The 19,730-nt window shown below is 40.2% G+C and overlaps 1 protein-coding gene across 1 annotated transcript; it reads right to left on the reverse strand.

Annotated features, from left to right (window-relative positions):
• Nucleotides 1–108: 108 nt before the first annotated feature.
• Nucleotides 109–18,946, reverse strand: LOC105908879 (collagen alpha-6(VI) chain-like). Its single transcript, XM_031576942.2, has 36 exons — nucleotides 18,505–18,946; nucleotides 17,663–18,328; nucleotides 16,239–16,802; nucleotides 15,538–16,083; nucleotides 14,584–15,174; nucleotides 13,606–14,166; nucleotides 12,343–12,662; nucleotides 12,110–12,188; nucleotides 11,537–11,682; nucleotides 11,001–11,093; nucleotides 10,817–10,870; nucleotides 10,424–10,495; nucleotides 10,114–10,140; nucleotides 9,936–9,980; nucleotides 9,727–9,780; nucleotides 8,212–8,274; nucleotides 7,348–7,413; nucleotides 7,193–7,246; nucleotides 7,032–7,067; nucleotides 6,605–6,667; nucleotides 6,133–6,195; nucleotides 5,678–5,740; nucleotides 5,317–5,379; nucleotides 5,056–5,106; nucleotides 4,769–4,804; nucleotides 4,494–4,556; nucleotides 4,010–4,072; nucleotides 3,884–3,916; nucleotides 3,696–3,732; nucleotides 3,574–3,585; nucleotides 2,891–3,384; nucleotides 2,611–2,707; nucleotides 1,437–2,123; nucleotides 983–1,073; nucleotides 649–767; nucleotides 109–352 (listed from the first exon to the last, which is right to left on the reverse strand). Exons 1-36 carry the CDS (start codon nucleotides 18,944–18,946, stop codon nucleotides 270–272), a joined length of 6,597 nt encoding a protein of 2,198 aa, XP_031432802.2. The 3' UTR covers nucleotides 109–269.
• Nucleotides 18,947–19,730: the final 784 nt, after the last annotated feature.

Raw genomic sequence — 19,730 nt, forward strand, 5'->3', positions numbered from 1 at the left:
AAAGCACTCAACAATTGACCCATTACTCAGCATTTATATTTAGATACAGAAATACCATCTTCTCATTTTGGAGCAAGTAGATGAAACGACAGTCTTTCACCCTTCATATATCATTTAATCCCATTTATTTATTTAGCATGAGTGCAATAGAAACATCTCAACATTCAATATTTAATAGTTATCTAGTAGAAATGGCGCTTCATTGCAGATTGCACCTTGCACCAAGGTTGAACAGATTGTCGTCATGTCAGAAGCTCGTCGGCTGGTTTTCACACTTTTGGCCTCCTGTCTACTTTTCTTCTGTGTCCATATGAGTGTGGCACGCCACGAGTCCAAACCGCTGGCCTCTTTCCTGCCAAGCAAAATTATGAAAGAAAAAAATGAGAAAGCAAAGAAAAATGGCAAAACTGATTTGTTAAATTAAAATTTTTAATTAATTTTTAAATATTGCCAGTACCAAGAATACCACACCAAGAATGAACTGAATGTTAGAAGTTTTACAGTTATATTGAAGAACGTGGCTCAAGACAAAATATTGCCCTGCACGTGGGCTTGAAAACTAGTATTACTGGTGCTGCTAAAATATTGTCAAGATGGGTTTAGTCTATAAACTTTATACTAGATCTGAAAAGTTGTTTAGAAATGTACCTTTATTCTCCAAACGTGTACCTGGCCTGAACACAAGATTCTGGACTGGAGAGATGTGTTTAGGGGACCTCTGGTCATTGAGGTGGTCCCCTTCTCTCCGGTAAGTAGATAAAGGAACACTAGCAACAGATAGAAATCGCTTTCATGTTAGCACTACTATTTCTGATCTACCTGTTCTCATAATAATACAAATTAAAAAATATCATAATAATAAACGTTCAACATACTCTAATCGATGAGCATACCTTGCATACATGATTTAATTCCTTGAATGCCTTAACATTTGATTGCCTTTGCATTAAATTAATGAACGACATCATAGTCCCACTCATACCTCTCGATTTTTGGTCCAGTTGCTGCCAGTGTGCCAGGATCATCATCTCCCCTGTGACACATCTGGGGCTCACGATATTGATTTAATCCCCCTGCAGGAATACAGACATAGTACTTTAGTGGCCATAAAGGCAGCTTATCTGTGGGATAAGCCAGGAACGATTGGATCCTTCAGGACTAAAAGAGGCTTTGCAACCTTTGGGAGGTAGATGAAAAGAAACAACTGAAGACTGACTGAGATCTGGAATACTGCTATTTATTAGTCTTGCAGGATCACATGCAGTTATTGGAAATGTACAGTTTGTGCAAGACCACCTATTGATTGAATTGAATTGAAGTGCACAAAAAGTGCTCGAATTCTGCTTATTGATGACACTGTTTGCTGTTACAAAAAAAACCTTGAGGCTGTCAGTTGCATGATGGTGTTAGTGAAAGTGGCGTGAGGCGTTGCTTACTTTTCAGAGTACCCAAGAAAGCTTGCAGGAAACGTTGGGCGTACTCCCGCTGTCCTTGCTTTGCATCTCCAAGGTGGATTATGTGCTGGTCCAGGGGGGAACTGGCCAGCTCCTCTACTTGTGTGTTGAATCTTTGTCCAGTCGTTAATGTGAACACCCCCACACCTTGACACTTCGCCATCTCGGAGACCTGGTCAAGCTTGGCTCTGTCCCACTTGCTTGTCTCGCCGCCCACCACAGCCAACACCATCTTGTTCTTGCGTGGATTCGGGGCCGCCGAGAGGCCTTTCTTGATGATCCACTCCACTGCAGGTCCAAAAGCGCCTGAGCCACCTAGTTGATGCACGTCCTCCAGGAGGTGTTTTTTCATGTCGTCACTGTCCGTGTAGGACACATAGTCAAACTCTTTCTGGACTGGGGTGTCTCCTCCAAGCGGTTGAGCTGGGTTATAAGAGGGTGAGGTCTGATACAGAGCCACTCTCGCCTGTTTATCTGAGCTTTGTGGTTGGTCACTCACTTTGATCTGCTCTAGAACTGAAGCCAGCAGCTCCTTTACTGCCACATACTCGTCTGCTTGCATTGTCTGTGATCCATCCACCAGCAAAGTCAGATCAAGGTCCAAGTCTAAATGCAGTCTTGTCAGGTGGATGTCAGCGCATTCTGGATCGGGTGGGGATCGGCAAAAATCTGGAAAGACAAATGGGATGTATCTTCATCGAAGAGTATGTTCGTTTCGATTTAAACTCATCATAGCTTTTTGAGAGAAAATGGTCATATTAATAGCAATTTCTGCCCCTCTGCTGAAGTGTATTTGTGTGCCTTAGATCTATATTTGTAATTTGAATTACAGATTATGAATTGAAATGATTTGGTTTGGGCATGTCATTAAGCCTTGAAGTTTCAAGTTAAGGAAGGAATGGAAAACATTTTATGGACTACAACAGAACTATACAGTAAATACCATCATGCAGTGAAAGCGACAAAGACCTCTAATGACACATCACAATGAAGATCCCAGGTGTGTCCATGGGTGAATGAATGAGCGTTTTTTGTGAACTGTGCAGAATGCTCATATTCAGCATTTTGTCTTGTGTGCTAGTGCACAAGGTGCTTTATGGATGTGTGAGTGCTAGTGCACAAGGTGCTTTATGGATGCATTAGTTGGCAGACTTACCATAGCATATGGCACAGCGCTGGATCTTCCTCAGCTGCTTTTCCTGGTCCTGTCCCTCTTGCAGAGATTGCACTATAAAGCTTCTTGTTTCATCCGCCTGAATGTAAAGAAAAGCAATGGATGACTGGTCCATTCATCTCAAATTCAATTGCAATTCTCTGGGGAGATCCGGTCTATGTTTTGAAGTCTACCTGAATTCTCTTACTGGTAGAGTCCCTGGTCTTTTAAGATACAGGGCAAGTTGAACAGTGTTTAAAGAAGCAGATGATCTCAGCATTACCTCAAATGCACGCCGGACATTGGGAGTGTTTCTGAGGGCGATCACAGCAGCCTGGATGTCAAGGGCTTTGAGCTCCAGCATGGCAGTGTTGATGGCCGTGGCATCCTGAGATGCCCCGTTGGAGAAGAAGATGGCCACCTTCCTCATCAGGGCGCCCTGTCTGGTGCGCTTAAAGACATGCTTTGCCACAAATCGCATGGCTGCACCAATATTGCGCTTGCCCAAGTTGAGTTCAAGTGCAGTGCCATTCACTGCCTCCAAAAGCTTCCTCTTTTCTTTGTAGTCAGAGAAACGGATGAGTTGCTTGGTGTCGGAGCTGTAGGAAACTACTGCTACCCGTGCACCTCTGGGGCAGTTGCTCTGGGCAATGGAGATGCCACCCAACAGGTCAAGGGCAGTGTTGCGCATCCTTTCGAACGCCTGTTGGTCCACATCCTGAGACATGTCCAGGGCTATGACCAGCTCAGTAGGATAGACTGGGCAGTCACTCTGACCTGGAAATATGTAAGAACATAACAACAGTGAAGATGCTAGGCACTATCTAAATATGTGAAATGTTAAATATTATAAAATATTATTATCATTATTATATTGTTGTTTTTCATATTACAAAGGAAATCCAACACATCAATTCAGCATACTGTTCAGACTGTACAAAATGAGTGTACAAAATGGCTACTTACCATTACAGCACGCTGTTTTGGAGAGAGCATCAAACAAGTACATTTATATACATCCACCAAAAACTTTTATATACATTCTAAATAAAACGTGAAATGTGATGATGAATGTACTGTACACTCACCGCAGTTATTACGAATATAAGGCAGCAGCTGGCAAATCTTCAGAAAGAGAAGAAGGGAAAGCATCTTACATTTGCCATTTAGCATTGGTTTAACATTTGCATTTGTTATTTAGCAAGATGATTTAGGACTGTTAAAATAAAGCTACCACATAGTGACATAAAAACAACAAACTAATAGAACTCCTTACATCTGCCTGTTTCCCTGGAGCTCCTCTATGGCCCTTAAAACATCAAGACAAAGTATGGTTACCTCGTAGACAGTCCATGATGGTATTTAATTAAATGTGACGGTGTAGTGGGGATGAGGGATGTACCTTGTGTCCATCCACTCCGTCGTCTCCAGGATCACCCTTTCCACCAGGTTTTCCAGCATTCCCCTAGAGTTATCCGCAAATAAATACGACAGTAAGTACAGGCCATATTATAGGAGTGATTAAAATACTTTCTTACTGTTATGCCATTTCTCAAAAATGCATAGTAGTTTTGCTATCTGGTTTTGGTATCCCAACTGTTATGTTAAATTTATATTTCTATGCCAAATGTACTATGTTGAGTAGAAGAATCTGCTCGATGGGTGTCTTTCTTTGCTTATTTGTATATTACTTTGTTGTATATTATTTGGAGATGATGTGTTCAATAACACAATAGATCACACACATGATGTTATTCATGACAACACACTTCCTCTCATGACTATTGCTTGTATGTAAGATCCTCATCAGTTCTACTACTGTGCCTACTCCAATGTATTTGACAAGGTTATTTACCGGTGTGTTTGAACAGATCAACATCACTCACCCCTCTTCCACGGATTCCTTTAGAGCCAGGACCTCCAGCTCGTCCCTTCACACCGTCCTCACCCTGTACATCAGTCAATGAAAAAAAATCAACCAATCAGTCAAAGCTATTACAGTGATCACAAATTGTTGTTTCATGTTCTGGATTTTTTTTTTTTAAATCAAATTACAATGTCAAGAATAGGAGTAGAGGAATAGGGACTAAAACGTGTTTAGCAATAGGAACAGACACTGAATAAAATGCTAAGAAAAAAAAACACTCAGTGTCAGCCTTACCTGCAACCCAGGGGGACCAGGAAAGCCTTCATCTCCCTTTAAAAGAACAGAAAATATTTGAATGTGGGTGGCAATGGCTAGACAGATGGCTAGTGCGTACAATGCACGCCTGTACTTTCTTGTTAGATATTTAACACAGTGCATGCTTTTAAAAGCTGCAAGAAATATATGACTGGCTTCATAGTGTACCACTGTGGTTCACCATGTACGTATCCTCATGAACAAAAAGGTATTTTCTTTACAAATTGCACCCTGGATATAGTAATGCCAAAAAGCTGATTAATAACCTTCTGTCCCATAATTCCAGGTGGTCCATACCCATCCCTACCATCAAGGCCCTGTAAAAGCACAATCACAGTTAGTGAGATAAATAGGTAAATAATACAATTTCTGTCATACTGTAGTATACCTGACTTTTGATACACTATTGTCCTTATCAATATACTTTCACAAATATTTTCTTGTGCCTGAAAAGCAAAGTTGCAGTGTCCTCAAAGCATTACTGTAGAGTATATGTAAGCAAATCCAAATAACCAAAACAGACAAACCTGGGATCCTCTAGGCCCCAATGATCCAATGGCTCCCTTGAGTCCAGGGTCCCCTTGCTGCCCCTGAACAGACACATTACATGTACTTGGTACTGGTGATTGAATGTACTTTACTGCCCCTAAACAGACACATTACATGTACTTGGTACTGGTGATTGAATGTACTTTACTGCCCCTAAACAGACACATTACATGTACTTGATACTGGTGATTGAATGTACTTTACTGATCCCTGATAGAAAATTCTTCACATACAAACGAACAGAGAATAAATAAGTATGGGTAAAAGAACAAGTGACTGAACTAACTTGAGCTCAAGTCAGGAGGATGGATACTAGCGAGATGAAATTGATCCACTTACTTTCTGTCCCTTCATCCCTGCATGGCCGGTGGACCCCTCTGGTCCCTCTACTCCTGGTGGCCCCTGGAATGAGGAGGAAGGTTTTTGAGGACATTTTAAATTATTATGTATTATTATTATTATTATTATATTATATATTATTATTACAGTGATGTACGTATGCAAATATCTACCATTTAAAAATGTGTTTCTTGTACATTTACTCAGACCATAGCAAATATAATCAAATGCATTAAACAACTGAAACCTGTAATCAAGATGCCTACCATACATGGGCACATTCAGGAAATAATGACTTTTTCTTTTCTTTCAGAATAACTCAATTGTTGGTCTAAAAGCTTTTTATTATTGACAACAAAACCTGAAGAAATCTAGATACACAAGGAATGTCTATAAAACCTGCACGTTCTACAGATGTCTGAGTCTACGTTGACAAACTGATTTCTAGAACTCACCCGAGTGCCTGGTAAACCAAGAGAACCTTCAGTTCCGTCAGGACCTCCAAGTCCTCTCTTTCCCTATAAAGACCGGTGTAAAAAATAAAGGGTGTCATTTTATCCTATTATCATATACCATTTAAAAATGTACTTCCTCATTCTGTTATTTTGACACGTGTGTCATGTTGTGCAATGTACACGTCATGTTGAACTTGAGTTCACAGAGTTAAAGTCCTACTCCTGCAAAAGTTCTGTTCTGGAGCACAAAATCTGTCAAGAGGCATCCAATGTATTTTCTAACTCTCACGCCAAATGTCTGGAGAACTATTACCGGAAGTTAGTGTGAACGTCATTGTAACGACATTAGGTGAAAGAAGAGATGGTGAGCTAGTAAGTGTTTTCCTAAAATGACTGAAAGTAATATGAGGTCAAATGAACAAATATTCTGCAGGAAGAGGTACAGGACATGTGGGACCTCTCTTAGCTTTACCTGAGGTCCTGAAGGTCCAGGGTTTCCCTCAACACCAATGTCACCTGGATTTCCTCTTGCACCCTAAGGTAAAATATAGAAATCAGACAAAGACATTATCCCCATAAAATGTACTACACTATTACCATATTTTGTGGGGTTGCATATTTTTCGAATAGGGATGGAACTACAGAATAGCATACAGTTCAAAGCGCTTTACAATGTATATATTATGTATGCTGCCTGGGAAGCTAGCGGCAACGAAAGATGTGTCAGTCTTTCCTTTACATAACAATACAACGAGTGTGATGATAAGATGGTACAAAAACTAGTTGAATGCAAAACATTAAACGTTCTTTAATTTAATTGATCATTTTGTTGATAACATTAAAAATAATCCAGTACAGAAATAAGAGTTTCCATCCACAATCTATCTGCAGTGCCATACCTTCTCCCCTAGGGGGCCTCTCCTTCCATCAGGTCCCTTCATGGTAAGAAAGGAAATGAACAAGTTAGTAATGAATGACAGAGTGATTCAACAGGTGAATGAGAATACCATCAAATAAAAGGAAATAAATATTCAAAGGTGAGAGAATTGAACACACTTACATCATTTCCAGGTACACCCTCTCCTCCAGAAGAGCCATCTTCCCCTATTTCTCCCTTTGGAAAAGAACAGGACGTTGAGTGTTTAACACATGATATGAGATTTAATGCAGCACATGCTATTCATTGTAAACTGGTTACCATTTCCTTTCACATACCCGTGCCCCCTGGTTGCCTCGTTCTCCTTTTGGACCCACATTTGTGTTGTCCTCTCCAGACTCTCCCTAGGAGCATGTTCCAGAGAAATGATTCAGTGAATAGGTGATGGGTGAGGCCAACTCACAGCTAGTCTAGCTCTGCCAAATGAACATTCAGTGCATTCATTGTAGTATGGAACTTTTCCATTAGATTTCCACAGGGCTATGGTCATATCTAATGAGCCCCAATCTAAATTATTTCAAAAGTGATTTGGTTGGCTGTTAATTCTCAGATCAAAATAGTGCATGTTGTCTTAATCACTTTTCAAATGAAAGCCTGCCCTTCATCACTTAAACGTAAAGCATCTTTGGGTACTTAGAAAAGCGCTATATAAGTCTAAGGTATTATTATTATTATTAGTATTATTATTATTATTATTATTATTATTATTATTATTAATAATAATAATAATAATAATAAACCATGCCCTACTGCTTACTGGTTGGCTGCCTCAAACAAATGAGCAAGATCTTCATAATAATTGCTTAATTAAAGACTACAAACAAAATTAAGACTGGCTGGAAGAGTCTGGCTATAGCCATGTAATTATATTATAATACAAGTTACAAGTTACAAGTCTTTTATTGTCAGATGCACAGAATGAAACAGGGTCAGACTGGGCACTGAAATTCTTAGGACAAGGCACCTCACAACAACCTACCATAACATAACATAATATAGTATAACATAACATGACGTAGACTCTGAACATAATTTACACGTGTTAAACATATTATAACCTATACATAATGCACACATGAGGGAAATCTACAGTATAACACTCCTTCAGTTTCATCTGCCATTTGATTCCATTAATTACTTACAGGATCTCCTCTTAATCCTTTCTCGCCTTCAGTCCCTTGGCCACCTTTCATACCTGGATAACCCTGAAATGCAGAGGAGGTCAGCAGGTCAGGTATGCAGATATTGATGCATACTGTTGAAAAAAATGATATATCCATATCTACTAGGGATGTCACGAGAATTGATGCTTCGGCACCAAAAACATGACTGTACTGTATTTCTATAGTACTGTAGGTACCGGTTATGCAATTCTTCCAGTGTTCAAGTCTGCCATTGAATACCAATAAACAATGAAACTGCCCACCTAGAAAGAATTACAACTATGTCACAATTTTATACAACTAACCACAAAACTCTGGAGTAAACAGTTTGGCGTCTTAAATCATCAACATGTCTCGACACACTGCTGTCTGACTTTTAAAAGCAATTTTTAACTCTGTAAAAACTGATTTGCTGCAAATAGTTCATGGCTCACTGCTATCAGGCACTTTCCCAAAGTCACTAAAAACAGCATCTATTAAGCAATTCAGTTCTGGTTTTACTGTAGATCAAAGAATACTGCTGGACAGGTTGGAAATTGGAGCAGTCGTTAATTGGTTCAGGTCTTATTTAGAAGGGTGAAGTTACTTTGTCACCATTGGCAGCTATGAATCTGAATCTGAGTGGCCAAGACATGCGGAGTCCCCCAGGATTCAGTTCTCATTCAGTTTGCCTTTGGGCAAAATTCTACAGAACAACAACATTGATTACCATAGTTACGCAGATGATACACAGATAAATCTTTCTCTCTCACCAAAAGACTCACCGTGCCAGTGTTTTGAGCGAATAAATAATTAAATGGGCCAACATTTTCGTCAACTAAGTAAGGACACAACAGAGATTATTGTGTTCGGCAGCAAAACAAAGAGAATTAGCATTAGTAGACACCTTGACTCGTCTGCTCTATAAGAATGCCAAGATTTGGGACTTGGTTTTCAGTCTTAGATCACACTTTCACTAGCCATATCAATGCAATCACTAAAATCACTGTATCATCTTAAAAGTATAGCCCAGAAAGATGAAGAGAAGCTCGTCCATGCTTTTATTTCCAGTAGGCTGGACTACTGCAATGGTCTCTTAACTGGTCTCCCAAAAAAGACCATTAAACAGTTGCAGTTCATTCAAAATTCTGCTGCTAGAACTGTATCTAAGACCAAGATAACACAGCACACTACTCCATTACATCACATTTTAAAGTGCTGCTGCTAGTCTATAAATCACTGAATGGTTTGGGAACAGAATACATCTCTGACATGTTTAAAGAAGATGGCCCCACCTTCTGATCTGGATTCTTTTTAATATAGGGTTTCATCCAGATAAATGGAAGTTTTTTCTTTCCCAAATTTGTCTATATGCTTACACTTGGGGTTAAGGCCTTTGGTCCGGTTAAGCCCCTTGAGATAATGTTCATTGTTAATAATAACACATTAGCAGTACATGTAGCAGACTTGAACAATATCATAACAATAATTTTGTAAGAAATGTGATCACGGTACCGCATTGCCTGGATCTCCCCTCTCTCCAGAAGTGCCATTCATTCCAGGATCACCCTGTGTACAATGCAAAGGAAGCTTGGACATTTGGATACTTAAGGCAGCAGTGAAAGCATGTGTTTTTTTTCACTCTCTTATTCCCTACTGCTGGGCGTGACACAAACTCAGGTAAAATGGGCCCACTGAAACAATAGGGAAATGAGACCACAGACCTGTTCTCCATGGACTCCATCGAGCCCGTCTTCTCCATGGATCCCCTATCAAATGAATGTCAACTGCATTATCAGGATGGCAAATATTCTATACGGTCGTCATTCACATCATTCAATAGTGCACTGATCAGGTAGGGGCTCTGCATCTGATACTTCTCAGTTCCTTTCAGTTACTCACTTGTTCACCACTGTAGCCTCTTCCACCCTGGAATAAGATAAATGGATCAGTTATTTCACATTCACATTCACATTTACATTTAGGCATTTAGCAGATGCTTTTATCCAAAGCAACGTACAAGGGAGAGAACAATCAAGCTACGGGCCAATAGAGACCTAATATAACAATAAATACTATTTTACATAAGAAATAGAAAAAAGTAGAAAAAAAAAGAGCAGGAATGTAACTACTACACATTCACATATCACATTACATAGTACAGCCCTGATTGAGTTATGTCTCTGTAGAAAACCAACCAAAGCATGTGTACCTTTTCACCTCTCCTCCCTTGGCACCCCTGACCTCCTTTTGTTCCATTCATTCCTGGAGGTCCTCTCTCTCCCTACACAGGTCCAGACAGTTGGTTTTATAGCAATACAATGTTATTCATATTTTATCATTTCAACAAATGCTCTCACTCATGACTATAAAATGATAGCATGAAAACATTCATCCTACTCATACCCAGTACTCCACTGATTCCACAGAGGGCTCTGAAGGATTCCCCATTATCACATAATATGCAAGAAGCTCTCTGGGATTCCCCATTATCACATAATATGCAAGAAACTTCGTGGGATTCCTCTCAAATATATCACATTTATAACACTGTTTAAAGTAAAGTTTTTTTCACAAAAAGTAAAAGTCATTGAATAATACTTACACTGCTTCCCTCATCTCCAGGGATTCCGGGATATCCTGGGAATCCTTTATCACCCTGCATAGTCAAATACGGATAAAATTACATCAGATGCAATAACGAGAGAGAGAAGAATCATCCTGGGAATTGTCATAGATAGAGCATGGATAGAGCTATTTCTTCCTCAACTTCCCCAGGACAGCCTCACCTTCGGTCCAGGCCGCCCCTCAGGACCAGGGGGCCCTGGTGGCCCAACGCAGGCGCAACTCAATTTGCAGCACTTCTTTAGCGCCACTGAAACCTGCGGGGTGGTGAGAACCAGAGCAACAAAGGTTTGAAGGATCTGATGACATTGAAGTTACTAGAGAATAGAATTATTATTAGAAATGATTGTTTAATCTACACAATACTGAAAATATGCTTTACTTTTAAACAATGAATCAATCAGTGAATAACAGAATCATTTAAGAGTCAATTAATGGATGTGATTTATGAAGTTAGGCACCAGGGCATTTAATGTCAGAAACTGGGTGCGGGATATTGTCATGTATTATTTCATTCAGATAATTCAACAATTCAGTGTTTGCTGTGACATTGGCTGAGCTGCTTGCACTGTTGATATTTAAGACGTTTACAGGAAATCTATGTTGATTGTGCGGTGTGACCACCCACTATATTTTTTGCCAACATGCACACACATGCTTAGAAACTTTGAATGAAAGGTGAATCAGTCAGATGACTTACCAAGTCTTTCTGCATGGCACTGTCTATGTTATTCATCCCGATGTAAAAGGGCTTCTTGTAACCAAAACTTTGCCCAAACTCAACCATCTGAAGCTCATGGGCATTATGAACTCCATCCAAAGCCACCGTTATCAGTACGCTTACTCCTGCAAAGCAAATTTTTAAGGTGGAGTTACTTCAATTTATGAGTTTGTTCTCATTTCCCACTAAATGACAACCGACAATTAAAAGTCACAAAGAAGCACCACGCTTATTTTAATTTATAAAACGGATCGTTTTGGTCCTTGATTATGGTTGGCTGAGCTGCGTTCGAAGCCGGTGTAAAATACTCACACTCTGCATTACATCACTATTACTGCACCAAACAAACGTCAGACGTTTCAAATGTCAGATTTTGTTGTTAATACATAAAATAATAAATACATTCAAAACACAGTGTATGTTCAGTGTCAACAAAAATGCAGGGTGGCTGTTCCATGTGTCATAAACAGATTATTTAGGATGTTTTAAATGTTTGGTACTGTGGTTTCTGCGGTTTTGCTACCACATGTCCAATATCTCCTAATATCCTACCACTACTCTTTAGAAGGTCTGCTTCCCTCTCCAGTTTCTCCACTGGCTCATCAAGCCCATCTGAAAAAATGATCAGCACCTGAAACACGAAACAGAGAAATATAATATAGTATTGTTCAAGCATCCTTTTGTGGAGATGAAGTTGAAGAAATGTACAGATTTTTGTCCGATGAGACTGTTCTATATGGCAAATCTCTTACATGTACTCATGCAGATCTTATACAGATACCCACCTTTATTTCAGCCGTTGATTTTTCAAAGACTTTCCTAAAAGACTCCAGCAACTGTGTGTTGAAAAAGGTGTTGTTGTCTGTTGTTAAACTGGCCACTTTTTCGGCCACCCCTGAGCTGTACTCCAAGAACTCTTCATCCTCCGCACTGAAGGCGAACTTTGGCTTAATGATGCTCTCAGGAACGCAGCATATGTTATCCAGAGACGCGATTTTGCTGATTATCTTGGGCAGCTTCTGCTTTAACTGGAGCTGTCCACTGAAGAGAGGGCGGTTTGGCCTTCTGGTGATATCAAATCCAACAGCAATGTCCATATTACATCCTATAAACAACACAGAAACCCAGTTGATGTTGGGAAATAAATGAGTCAATAATTTAACATGCAGGCAGAGGAAAGGTAAACTGAGCTCTCATAATAAGGCAAATGTAACTGTCATGCTTCCTGTTGTTCATCTACTGATGTCAAAGAATCAGGATGAACTATATTGATGTAATGTGTATTGTACGAGTAAGTGAGTAAAGTAGTGCTGATATGAGGGCTGAAAGTGTCTTGATGTTCAATTATTATTATTACAATAATTATACCATGCAGGCTGAAGCATGTTTAAACACTTTCTTTGACAGTGGTGAGGTGATCCAGATCTGGTCTTTTGTCATTTTACATCTACACTGTGCAGTCCCCCAAGGATTCTGTGATCTTGTGATGTTGCAAATTCAAGGATTTCACGCATTTCTCTTATTACCAGCAAACTTAGCAAAGTCATGGAATTTCTGCATGATTTGTGATTGATTTTATTTTACTCTGTCATTAGCATTCAAATGCCTTATGAGAGAATTCAAGTTCTCCTGTAGCATTTGAACTCCTTCCCCCCAGATAGCCTCCTTCCTGCTATGAACAACCCCCCCCCCCAAATCAGTTTGCGTTTTCATCAGCTGTGTTAAGCAAATTGGACATCCTCCTATAAAGATAGGAGTTATGGACAGCTGTGGGATCAAAACGTAAGGTTTTTGGGACAACTTCAACAGGAAAACCTGTTCAAATTGCAACAAAAAGCAAATCAAATCGAAATGTTTTCGCATGAGATGATTTTATGCAAATTTAAGAATTTCCAGTCAGGATTTATTATTCAAATGATCCAAATGCACATTCAAAAGCTGGATGGAACCAACCAGCTACTGACTCATTACCTCACTCATCACCAATACCAAACACTGTCACCAAATTCACTGATAAAAGTTATTAAAGGAGGCAAAACTTTATTCACCTGTACTTTCTCCCGCGCCGCATGGCATGTTGTACACCAGTTTTGCCAGGAGCAGATTGAGTTTTGAGAACTCATTTATAATAAATGGTTCCCTGTGTCCTATCTTGTATAGATTATCAGTATCTATTCTGCCTATTCCAATGACAAATATCTCTATCCCCATGGCTCTGAGCTCATCAGCGACAGCTGGGGCATTTTCCTCCTTTGACTCTCCATCAGTGAATAACAGCAGGACTTTCTTGCCTCTTCGACCACCATGTTCGGGCAGAAAGGATGCTTTGGAGAAATTCAGACCAGCTGCAATTGAATTGCCTTGGTCTATTTGCTGTATTTCATGAATTTTGTTCAATATGTCTTCAGTATTTGTATAAGTATTGAGGTAGAATTCTTGTCGGATGTCTTCAGGTTTGGAGCAGAACTGGACTACGCCAACCTGAAGATGGCTTGGGCCAACGCGAAAGGAATTGACCACATCCATCATAAATTTCTTCATGAGCGTGAAGTTTGAGTGGTGAATGCTGTTGGAGCCGTCCATAAGCATTACCAAATCCAAATTACAGTCTGAAGGGGAAGAGAGAAAGAGACAGAGTTGACCCTGAATTTCTTCAAAATAATGTAGTACAATGAATTACCACAAATAATTCCACAATCTGCATAAGGACAATAATTATACACTACTAATTGTACAACAGATATCACCTCACTTCATTTTGGCTGTAGCATCACCTAAATATCACATGGAATGAGTCTTTGAGTAATCTTAGAGCACAGAAAGAATTATTAATGAATTGCAAAGATATCACTCACATGCTATAGACCTTTTTGTTTATTTCACATTGTTATTTGACCAACAAAGGAACCCATCTTTCCATCCTGTCAATAAAAGCTTTTATAGCTGAATTCTAATACATTGAGTAAATAATTAATGATTATCATTGCGTTGGATTACTCTTATTAAAGTATCAGGAGAAATCTTACCAATTTTTGCAGCTGTGCAGATGTCTTGGGAAATGTTTCTGTCCAATAGCTCCAAGGCATTGAAACTGTCCACATAGAACACCCTGTTGGTGTTATTGGTCATTGTAAGCAGCTGTTTTGGTAGCTTTGTATCCTTGTCCTGCTTTACTCCAATACCAAATATACTGATTCCATTGTCACGCAGCTTTGCAGATGCTTCTTCCAGTTGCCCGGCATCTGTTGCCTCTTCATTTGTGATAACTATGAGAAACTTGTGTACCCATTTGTCACTTTGGGCACCATTTGAATTTCTGAAGTAGTTTAAAGAGTAACTCAGTGCTCTGCTTGTGTAAGTGTCACCATCTGAAGGCTTCAAGCGTGATATGGCCTGTCTCAGCTCCTGTTTGGTATCGTACTCATTCAAGGCAAACTGGATTTGTGGTTCAGTAGAGTAGACAATGGCCCCAATTCTCACGTGGTTTTTTCCAATGGAAGAACTGTTCACAAGGGATGACATGAGGTGTTGCATACTCTGAAACTGTTCATCACTGATGCTCTGTGAACCGTCTACCAGGAAGATTATGTCTGCCATATCGATTTGACATTGATATCCTGGGGAAGGGGAAACAAAAAGAAGGTTTTTAGCACAGAAATGATTTGTTAAGTTTGACTTTGGAACCTAATGTCACTAGAGCACACTTCAAGTGAACATATCAAGGTGCAGCTGTTCAGACTGACCCCTCAATGTCTACTGATACAATGAAATGGAACCACAGAGTTGAAATCCTGCTTTGTGCTTTTGTCAACAGTAAATAACACAGCTTCTGAACAGGGATATGTGGGTAATGATTGAAATAGCTGACTCAAGTCACTGGAGAAACACAGCAGTACTGAGACTCAAAGACGAAACTGACATATTTTAGTATCACCAATACCAAAATGAGGAAAAACTACTGCAGAAATTAAATCACAAACCTTCATTCACATGACAGATGCCAGCCATGATTTTCCCTGATACTGACTTTAGCTCGGTAAAATTCCTCAAAAAAAAGTAATTGTCTGTGATGCCGTGGACAAGTCGGGCCATTTGTTTACTGTTTGCACTGCCTATGCCAATAGAGTAGATGGTGACCCCCTTATGCCACAGCATGTCAGCAGCATCAGCAACTTCATCCTGTGACTTCCCTTCAGACACGACGATCAGGACCTTTGGGACACCAAGGCGGCCCTCATCAAAGAGCTGGGATACATAACGGAGTGCTTTGCCAGTCTCTGTGCCACCACCCAATTCACGCATGGCTTCAATTTTCTCGCGCATCTCACTGCTGTCGTAGCTCAGAGGAAACACCAGTTGTGGCTGTGAGCTGTACTGCACCACACCCAGTTGCAGTGCGTCCTGCCCCATCACAGACTGATCCATAATAGACTCGATGAACAGTTTCGTCTTCAAAAAGTCTGTTGGCAAAATGATGGCTGAACTTTCTACCAGCATGAGGACATCTGCTTTCATATCCTTGCATGCTGTGAAGGAAACAGTTGTACAACTGAGCAAAATAATTCTTGAAAGACATATGCACAAACATATATCAGTTTATACAAAACATACACAAGACACACAAGACACCAAGTTAATGGGAAAATATTGAAAATATTACACAAAACACATAGGTTCTCACCTTCTTTGGAACACATCTTTTGAACAATAACATCTTTGATGGAGAATAAAGCATCAAAATTGTTGACTGTGAAAGTGTTCTTGGGATCACCAGAGATCAGTTCAAGCTGTTGTTTATTGGCATCCTTGACTCCTATCGTGTAGATAATGATTCCTTGTTCTCGCAGTTCCTGTGCGGGTGGTTTCGGATTATCCTCTGATACTCCATCAGTGATTACAATCAAGATCCTGGGGATGTCAGGATTGGGTCGACTCGCGACAGCCTCTTGAAATAGGGACTGCATTCTATCAAGTGCCAATCCTATTTTTGTGCCCCCCCCATCCAGGTAAACCTTTTGCACTGCTGCATCAAGGGAGGCCCTATCTTTGGTTTCCAAGAGGTTAAACTCAAGCTTTGGCTTAGAGGAAAATTTCACTAGACCTACACGGACCTGCTTTGGTCCAATATGGAACATGAACATCAACTCAAGAATAAACTTTTTCATCATCTGAAATTCATTTTCCGTGATGCTCCCAGACTCATCAATCAAGAAATAAATATCTGCTTCTTCTGTTTTCAGACAACCTAGGAGAGGAAAATGGATAATAACCATTGTTAGTTACATAGCAACACTCAAAATGCATCTTGAAAATGATCAGAAAATGACAGTTTCAGCCCTCTCTTGGGATTTGGCCCTTTGAGAGGAGAGCCACCTCTTTTGGATGTATAATACATTTAACAATATTTATACAAGCTTAACCTGTTTGTATGATAATGCCCTGACAGACATGGCAATCAAGGCCCTGAAGGAAAAACTATTGTCTGCCATCTGCCACCAGAATATGATCCTCTTGCTGGGCCAGGTGTGACTGCTCTTTCTTATGAGATAGACATCAGAGGGCAAATCATTAAAACCTTTATAGATATTGACAAGTCACCGACAAGATTACTCTCATAGATTTATAACTAATGCGGCGATAATTCACATTTGACACATTCACTGCCCCTTAGTTTCTGCCAAAGTTATGTTGAAATGTATAGGCCTGACTGTTCAGGACTACCTCTGAACTGGACCTCATAAATTCAGAGGGGCCTACCTTAAGAAATTCTAATAATAAATAAATTGATCAAATCAGTGAGGTGATATTTATTACATTTATGATGGCCAAATATTTAAGTTGTTCTTTTTATGGCCTGCTGTGCATCTAACCTTAGAAACATTGTGAGCTTCATGAAAATCATATAGAACTGCTGAGGTGCGTGTGTGTTTGACACCGTATTTTCAAGTTATATTTGCATTGTGTCTATGCATTTCGTTTTCTAACACACACAAACAAATACACCGAAAATCAGCCTATAGAGCAAATCATTTTGAATTGTTGCTAATAGTGCTTTACTAAATTATGGCAGCACAGGTTTTGTTGTAATCGGATGTTGGTATCCACCTTGTTTTATGACTTTTGTCCTGAGAGAAGTAATCCCAGGAGCTCCAGGGGCGCCTTGCAACCCAGGAAAGTATCTCACATGTCTTTGATTGGTTTCAAGGCAAATGCTTGTTCTTAGATCTCTCTGTATTGTGTTGAGGTTTGCAAGATCTTCTACTGTGAACACAAAGGTCACAGGTGGAAAGGAGGCAATCTGTTCCAGTTCTGTCATGTTGACATTCTTCATTCCCAACGCGAAGACTTTGACCCCTGACTGGCGCAGCTCCATTGCTGGCTGGCTGACTTTATCGGTGGAATATCCAGCTGTGAGGACAACAGCCAGCTGAAGAACGCCGATCTGATATCTGCTACCTCGGTTTGTGGTGAACACATCATTTCTTACAAATCTCAGTGCCTCTCCTGTCTTTGCTGTTGTTCTCTTTATGAATGGAAGTCTCCTGATGTGATGGAGAATGTCCTGTTTATTCTCGTGAGTGTCCAAGTACATTTCAGCTTTGGGTGTATTACTGTAGAGTACTACACCCACTCTCACTTTGTTTGAACTGATATCCAGACCAGCTACAATCCGGTAAAGGAAGTTGCGCACAAAATTAAATTGTTCACTTTCTGTGATGCTGGATTGGTCCACGATGAATACGATGTCTGACACTGGGGCTGAGAGACATTCTGAAAAAGAGATGATCAATGGAAATCTGTTGTTACAAAGTGATGTCAGGGCAATCAATAGAAAACTAAGATATATAGTAGGACATTTATTTCATTGGTGAGATGATACAACTCTTAGAATATGGTAGGCTATTCGAATCAACAGAGAAAATATATGATAATGATGTAATAGTTACCATCAGTAACACTGAAAGTGTCTTCAGCTTCAATGATTGTCCTAATTTCCTGTGGTATCTGCCCAATACTTTTCCCCACAGTCTTAGACATGGTGGGATCTGTGGCAATGATCTGAATTTCCACAGGATCAGCATTATCAACCCCAACAGTGATCACATTTATACTCTGGTCTTTGAGGGTCTGTGATGGCCTAAGCACGCTGTCATCTGATCTCCCTGACGTCATCAGCACCAGGTACTGTCCAAAGCCTGGGTATAGACGAGCTCCAGCCTCTGGGGTGAGCAGGTTAGTGCGGGTGTAATCCATCGCTGCTCCAGTTTTTCGTGGTCCACCGCCTCTCAGTCTAAAACGTTTTAGGTGGGCGAGGACCTCTTCTTTGGTCTTGTAGCCATTCAGACGAAATTCTACTTTGGTGTCATCACTGAACTGTGCCAAGCCCATGCGATTAGAGTCAATATTCACATTGAGTTGGTTAGCCAGGCGATTAAGTATTGTCCTGATCATCTGGAACTGTTGAGGCTTTATTGAACTGTCCACCAGAAAAAAGACATCAGCAAACCCTGTAACAAGGCAAAGAAAAATCATTGGAATATGTTCACTCAACATTATAGTTGGTATGATGTTAACAGCAACACTAAGTTTGCAGGTGGTGATTGTGCCTGACAGTAAATCAAATCAAAAGACACAATAACACTTTCAGCTGTGCATGGTGGCAGAACTGCATCATCATTGGTCATTCACTGACAAAATTGATAGAAAACAATGGTAAATCTACTTTCTCCTGCAGTCAAATGCGTTTTCTCTGTTTCCTATATGAAGAACACAATACAAAAATGTGCAGGTGCAATCTGAAAGTAGAGCAATAGTGGCAATGTTTCACTTAACCTTGTGAGTCATCTGTTATTTTGCGTTTGGCCTCCTCCACGGTGGCACACAGCATCTTCACGATGTTCTGAGAGATGCCCTGGAGAGCGCTGAAGTCAGAGACGTTGTACACATGCTGGTCACCAATCTTCCTCAGTTGTTCTTTATCTGCATCTTTGATCCCGATAGCATAGAGTATGATTCCCCGACGCCTCAAGTCATCAGCGTGTGGCTCTACATCATCTTGTGATTGACCGTCTGTGATGACAACAGCAATCTGTGGTACGCCCTGTCTCGCTCGACTGCCTGCTTTCTCAACAAATTGCTCCTTGAGAATAAAATCTAAGCCAGCGCCAGTCAT

Source organism: Clupea harengus, chromosome 11 (assembly GCF_900700415.2).
Source record: "Clupea harengus chromosome 11, Ch_v2.0.2, whole genome shotgun sequence".
NCBI classification, from domain to species: Eukaryota; Metazoa; Chordata; class Actinopteri; order Clupeiformes; family Clupeidae; genus Clupea; species Clupea harengus.

Bases quoted from the DNA above. Each gene is read 5' to 3' on its own strand.
- LOC105908879 (XM_031576942.2), bottom strand. From the start codon at position 18,946: ATGGGCTTGGCACAGTTCAGTGATGACACCAAAGTAGAATTTCGTCTG. The intron at 10,496-10,816 runs GTAAGTATTATT...GGACCTGTGTAG, and splicing joins CTGGAGATGAGGGAAGCAGT to GGAGAGAGAGGACCTCCAGG. The intron at 4,557-4,768 runs GTAAGGCTGACA...ACTGATGTACAG, and splicing joins CTGGTCCCCCTGGGTTGCAG to GGTGAGGACGGTGTGAAGGG.